We start from the raw sequence: 7,207 nt of genomic DNA on the forward strand, positions 1-7,207 counted from the left end.
AAATGAAAGTTTGAAAAAACAGAAGTAGAATTCACAGCAGATGTGATTTATCCAAAAGAGAAATTGTTAGATTTAGTGAGAGTGTTGAGAGAGATTACCACATTCAAAATCAATATAGAGAAATATATATATAGTGTGTATATATATATAGTGTGTGTGTATATATATATATATACTATCTATATACTAGCAAAAAACAGTTAGAAAATGAAAATTTAAAAGATTTGGAATAACATCAGAGGTATCGTGGTTTTCTTCCAAGTCTAATAAGAGATGTTTAGATGCTGTGTGGGAGGGGATGGTTAGATGTTTTCAAAAGAGGGTAAAGAAGAGTGAAATAAATGGATAGACATCCATGGGGGAAACTAACATGTTCACTAACAATCCAGTCCTCACAAGTGCTTATTTGGTGGGATGGGGTGGGGTGGGGTTGATAATTGACTAGTGGACTGCAAAGGCCGTGTGCAGACAGACAGTGTGCCCCTGAAGAGAGCCAGTGTGGGCATTGGGGTCGCAGATCTCCAGACTTACAGCTCCATTCACGAAGACGGCAGGGTCTCGATGCAGGAAGAGTTGTCAGATAAGGGGACGGGACGGGCCCAGAGGCAGATTCCTGGGTGAATGGACCTGCCGCTGGTTCCCTGCCCTCCTTTGTTTCTACTGTGGCTCCTGTGCAAGGTGTGAAGAAAGGATGGTCTTTTCATAAACGGTACTTTGAACATTTAACCATATGTTTTAGATGGTATCTCTGACCCCGTATCCCTCTGTCCCCAGAGCCCTCGGTGGTGTTTGCCAAGGAGCAGCCAGCCCTCAAGGATGTGCAGGCTGAGGTGGGGACCAGCGCCACACTGAGCTGTGAGGTGGCCCAGGCCCAGACAGAGGTGACGTGGTTCAAGGACGGGAAGAAGCTGAGTGCGAGCTCGAAAGTGCACGTGGAGGCCAAGGGCTGCACCCGGCGGCTGGTGGTGCAGCAGGCAGGGAAGGCGGATGCTGGGGAGTACAGCTGCGAGGCGGGGGGCCAGAAGGTCTCCTTCCGCCTGGATGTCACAGGTCAGTTCTTGGAGGTACTTGGTCAGCCTACTTGGAGTTGATGATGGGCCTTGCTCACAGCCTAGACGGCCCTGGTGTTCTTTCCATTAGACTTGTTCTCTTAATGTCTCCCATCCTTCCATCTTCCATCATACCCATTTTGGGCTGAGAGATGCTGGGCTGGAAGGGTACATGGAAAGGAGAGGCCGTTCCTGCAAACCTGGAGGGGCAGCTCCATGCAGTAATGCTCCGTCGCCTGCCTGGAACCTTCCTGTCGGTCCTGGTGTCCCAGGCTCTGGCTCTACCTGGAGCTTGGGTCCGAGGTAGACCAGTTGTCTCTCACCTGGGATGTGTAACTTCCTCGCATTGTTTGTTCTGACGACTCCACATGCCCTCACTAGCACCTCATGCCAGCTCTTATCAGCAGGAGATATTCCAGTTTCACTGACCCTGGGTTAGTGGAATTTTGGCTACACCATCATACTTGAATCTATGTCAAGAGTGAACATTGGATTATCAAATCTGAGGTGTCTTCCCTCTGTGTAATGAGATGTAGATACATGTTTTGTTGTAATGTCCGTGCAAATGCAGGAGAGAGGTGATATGTAGGGTCATTCTGCCAAAGTGAATATCATTTTGCCCTTGTCTTCAATTTTGGTGTTCAGTGTCAGAATTCCCCTTGGAGTTACGTTTGTGAAGTTAGGAATGGAAAGGAAGTCACTTCTGCCACATCAGCGTGCTTTGCTGTGAGGAGCAGCCTCTGACTGGTAGAGAGAGCAGTATTGATTTCATAGCGTTTTCTAATGGTGAGTGCGTACTTTGCCTCCTTACCTGGTACATAGAGAAATCTAAGAAATTAAATTATTTTCCTCTTGTTAAGAGAGTCTTGATGCCAAATAGGGGTGGCTCCCATCCCACATTGACTTCTAGGTGCCTACACGTAACAGTTGGGTATCACATCAGTATATAATGGTTTGTGGTGGGTCTAGATACCAAAAATCCACCTATATGTCTTTGTGAAATGTTAGTTTAAGAGAGTATGACAAAATATTTTATGGTAATAAATTCGAAAAGTTGTGACAGTTTGTCTAATTCCTCGTAAACTATATGAAAATCAACACAAGAAGATATAGGAAGCTTGAATAGTCCTATGACTTTTAAATAAATGGGACCAATAATAAAAAATCTTCTAAGCCCAGTAGTTCTCTGGTAAACTCTATTAAACATTCTAGGGCACAGTATTTCCATGCTTGTGGAGATTGTTGTGGAGAACAGAAAAAGGAGATACGCTCTGCACGTCGTTTTATGTAGATAATGTGACATCGACATCAAAATCTGACAAGAGAAGTAGGAAGAATTAAATTACAGACCGATCCGTGATGGATATCAAGGACAAAATCATAAGTAAAATTAGCAAAATGAATTCAACAATATATCAAGAGGATATACACTATGAGGAAAGTCCTTGCCCAGGATTGCAAGTTTGGTTTAACATTAGGAACATTAGATCAATATAAAACTTGACATTAACAGATTGAGTGAAAACTCATGTGATTTCTCAACTAATACAGAATAAGATTATTTGATTACTATTTAACGTCATAAATTCAGAAAAATTGTTTGATAAAAATTAACATCAATTCATGCTGTAAAATTCTTAACAAACAATAGAAAAGTGTTCTTCCTTACTTTGAAAATGGTGCTGCAAAAACATGAATCATGTCATGCTTAAAGTGAACCTTGAAAGCTTTGACGTCAGGGACAAGACACGGGGAAGCTGCCCTCACCACTTCTGTCCAACACTGTATTGTAGAGTAAGGAGGAAACTAAAATAAAAGGCATAAAATTTGGAAAAAATAAAAGTGGAGTTCACTAATGATGTGAACATCAATTCAGAAAATCCGAAAGATAAATTATTATGGTATGATTGTTGAGAAAGATTACAGTAAGAAAAGAAAAGGGAACACTTCTCTGTCTGTACACTTGAAACAAATACTTGGAAAACAATGTTTTTGGTGAGGAAGGTTGGCCCTGAGCTAACATCTGTTGCCAATCTTTCTCTATTTCGTACGTGGGATGCTGCCTCAGCAGGGCTTGAATGGTGCATAGATCCATGCCCTGGATCCGAACCTGCGAATCCTGGGCCGTCGAAGGAGAGTGAGTGAACTTAACCACTACGCCACCGGGCTGGACCCTGGAAAATGATATTTTAAAAGAGTTGCAATGGCATCAGAAGAATCATTTTCTACCTGCAAGTCTAATAAAAGGTGCTTAGAGGCTCAGTGGGGGACTATCGAACATTTCTGAGAGATAGTCAAGAGATCTAAATAGATGGATAGAAATCCATGGAAGAATCTAAGACATTCACTAACAATCAAAATCAGAACAAATGTTTTTTAGGAGGATTGAAAAATAACAAGCAGATTCCAAAGGCCAAGTTCAGTTAATACACTTTTCTCTTGAATAAAAGCAAAGCGTGAGTTTTTGCTGTAGCAGATGTCAGGAATTATCATAAAGCTGCAGTAATTAAGACAGAGGATCTCGATGTAGGGACAGTCATCAGATTAGAGGAACAGAATAATGAGCTCAGAGACAGATCCTTGCATAAATGGGCTCCCGCCACTCCCCTTTTTACTGCAGTGTCTGTGCAGAAAGTAGAGAAAGGATAGTGTTTTCATAAATAGTGCTTAGACCATTTAACCATATGGAAAAATTAAATTATACTGGTAATTCACACCATACACAAAGTCAACTCCTGGTGTGTTAGAGGCCTCCATGTAGAGGTAAAACCATGAGACCCTCAGATGATGGCATGGATTGTTTAAAGACCTAGGGTGAGAATAGATTTCTTAAAAGGCACGCAAATGCCCTAACTACAATGGAGCAAGCTAGACAGATTTTTCTGTATTAAAACTAAACACTTTGATTCACCAGAAGATACCAGAGGAGAGTGAATGTAAGTCCCACAGGTGGGAAATATGTCACAGAATACATGGTTGTCATTGACTAACATTTAAACATATAAAGAGCACCTTAAAATGAGAAGAGAAAAAGAAAGACAGTACTGTTGATAATGGGACAAAAAGATCTGAATAGTGTCACCACAGAAGAGCAAACAGTAATGGCCAACCCAGGAGCTGGAAGAGGCGCTCAGCTTCATTAGTCATCAGATAACAGGAAAGAAAGTCAGAGGAAGGAAAAGGTGCACCCACCAGGTGCCACAGGCGACAGCACCAAGAGCCTGCAGCCTCAAGAGTCTCATGAACGGCGAGTGGGAATGCTCGCTGCACAGTTCTGTGGAAAAGACTCCCCGAGACTCCTCGTCCCCAGGAAGTTGAGGACCGCATGTTCCTTCCCAGCAGACTGTGTGCACAGGAGTCTTTCACAGTGTCCTCACCTGGAACAGCCCATATGGATGTGCAGATAAATTGTTAGAACATACACATGAATTGTGTTGCTTGTTGCTGAGAGGATGGTGGGGCTCCTCCAGGCCACTCAGCTGGTGCAGAGCCTGGAGAAGTTTCCAGCCCTCTGCCTCCCCCATCCAGGCCTTCTTTCCCCAGTGCTGCCTTCCTGACTTAGGTGGTGTCTCTGACCCTGTGTCCCTCTCTGTCCCCAGAGCCCACGATGGTGTTTGCCAAGGAGCAGCCGACCCACAGGGAGGTGCAGGCCAAGGCGGGGGCCAGCGCCACACTGAGCTGCGAGGTGGCCCAGGCCCAGACAGAGGTGACGTGGTTCAAGGACGGGAAGAAGCTGAGTGCGAGCAAGAAAGTGCAGGTGGAGGCCAAGGGCTGCACCCGGCGGCTGGTGGTGCAGCAGGCAGGGAAGGCGGACGCAGGGGAGTACAGCTGTGAGGCCGGGGGCCAGAAGGTCTCCTTCCGCCTGGGCGTCACAGGTCAGTTCTCAGAAGTACTAAGTTAACCTATCTGGAGTTGATGGTGGGCCTGACATACAGCCCAGATGACCCTGGTGTTCTTTCCATTAGACTTCATCTCTTGATGTCTCCCATCCTCCCCCCTCCCATTTTCACACCCAAGATTGGGCCAAGGGAACATGGACGGAGGGCGTGTACGAAGGGAGAGGCTGTTGTGTACCAAGCATTGCATTTCCATGTCGTGGTGCTTAGTCACATTTTCCCAGCACCTGCTCAGAACCCTCTGGTGGTCTTCATGTCCAGGAATCTGGCTCTACCTGATGCATGGGACTGAGGCAGACCAGATGTCTCTCTCCTGGGTTGTTCTGGCAGATCACACCTACCCTCACCCAGCACACATGAGGTGTCCTGCTAGCCAGAGATGCTTGAAGGCATTCAACCAGGACAAAGGGGAATTCCAACCACATAATCAAACCTCAGATTAGCTCAAGACTGAGCTTTGGGTTATCAAAGTTTTAGTGTTCTTGGACACTCTTCCTTGTTTTCACGTGCATGGAGAAGTTCTGTCTGCACCCATGTGTAACAAAATCTAGATCCACATTTTGTTTCAATGTCTGTGCAAAATACACAAAGAGCAGAGGATTACAAGTTGATCGATTCCTAGAAAACTATATCAAAACTCACACAAGAAAAAATAGACAAGTTGAACAGTCCTTTAATCTTTTAAATAAACAGAACCATAATAAATAGTCTCCTCACAGCATAATATCTAAGCCCAGTGCTTCTACTGTTAAATTGTACCAAATATTCTGGAAATAAGTTATTCCGCATTCGTCGAGATTCTTCTAGAATATTGAAAAGAGAGATATACCCTTTACTCACTTTATGTAGGTAACATATCAGTACCAAAATCTCACAAAGTAAATATGAAGAATTAACACAGGCCAGCGTCTTGTTGATATCAAGGCTAATATCTTGAACAAAATACTAGCAACCTGAATTCAGCAATTTATTAAGATGATGCTACACCATGACAAAAGTCATATTCCAGGACCGCAAAGCTGGTTTAACATGAGAAATATTAGAAAATCAGTCCAAAACTTGACACTAACAAACTGAAAGAAAAAATTATGTGGCTTCCTCCCAAAATGGAGAATAAAAGCATTTGATAAAATATGACATCATAAATCCAGAAGAAATATTTTATAAAATTTAGCATCAACTCCTTCCATAAAATTCTTAACAAAATGTAAATAAAAGGGTTCTTTCTTAATTTAATAATATTTTAATTTAATAATATTTCTTAATTTGATAGTATAATAATTTAATAATATTTCTTAATTTGATAGTATAGGGAAAATTAGCTGAATCACACTTAAAGTGAAACTTTGAAAGCATTGCCTTTGAGACGGGGAACCAGCCAAGGGAGCGGCTGTCGCCACTGCAGTGCAACCTTGACAGCACAGTTAGGAGGGAAATAAAACAGGTGCAACACTTGGAAATGTCAAAAATGGAACTCACAGATGATATGATTTCCAATTTAGAAAACCCGGAAACAGTAATGATTCAACTTAGTAAGAGAGTTGGGAAGGATTACTGCGTACAAAAGTCAACATTCAGAAAGCACTTAAACGTCTACATACCAGAAACAAGAAGCTGAGAAATCACGTTAAAAGAGTTGCAGGAACATCGGAAGGATGATGTTACCAATTCCAAGTCTAATAAAATAGATTAGAAGCTTCATAGGCAAAAACTATTAAGTATTATTGAGAGACAGAAAAAAGACTTAAATCAATGGATAGAAGCCAGTGGAAGACCCAGAGGCGTTCAGTCCCTGTCAAAACTCAAATAATAGTTGTTTTGGGTGTGAGAATGTTGACAGGTTGATTGCAGAGGCCAGCAGAGCCCAGCCAACAGGCGGAACATGTGGGGACATCTGCTCTATCCGGCGTCAGACAGTGGGTCTCAGTGCAGACAGACAGCAGCCCGAAGGAGCGGAGGTGGGCTCCAAGTCGGCTCTGTGTAAGACCTGACTGCCTCCCTTCCTGTTACCCTGGAGCTGGCATGAGCTGTGGAGAAAGGAGCATCTTCTCATAAATGGTCCTAAGACCATTAGCCATATGGAAAAATAAAGTGAAATTTGACAGCTACCTCACACCACACAAAAATCACCTCCAGGAGGCCAGCCCCATGGTGGAGTGGTGGAGTGCAGTGCACTCCACTTCAGCAGCCGGGGTTTGCAGGTCCAGATCCCAAGCACGGGCCTCCACCACTCGTCATCCATGCTGTGGCAGTGACCCACAT

The 7,207-nt window shown here is 43.6% G+C and overlaps 1 protein-coding gene across 1 annotated transcript; it reads left to right on the forward strand.

Moving 5' to 3' along the window:
- Positions 1-755: 755 nt before the first annotated feature.
- Positions 756-6,936, forward strand: LOC124233295 (obscurin-like; the record flags this gene model as incomplete). The annotated part of the gene is made up of 3 exons (XM_046650459.1): positions 756-1,050; positions 4,649-4,924; positions 6,797-6,936. Coding segments are annotated over 3 exons (711 nt in total), but the record flags the coding sequence as incomplete, so codon positions are not given.
- Between the last annotated feature and the right edge of the window lie 271 nt (positions 6,937-7,207).

The sequence above is a fragment of the Equus quagga genome, unplaced genomic scaffold, assembly GCF_021613505.1.
Source record: "Equus quagga isolate Etosha38 unplaced genomic scaffold, UCLA_HA_Equagga_1.0 186234_RagTag, whole genome shotgun sequence".
Classification (NCBI taxonomy): Eukaryota; Metazoa; Chordata; class Mammalia; order Perissodactyla; family Equidae; genus Equus; species Equus quagga.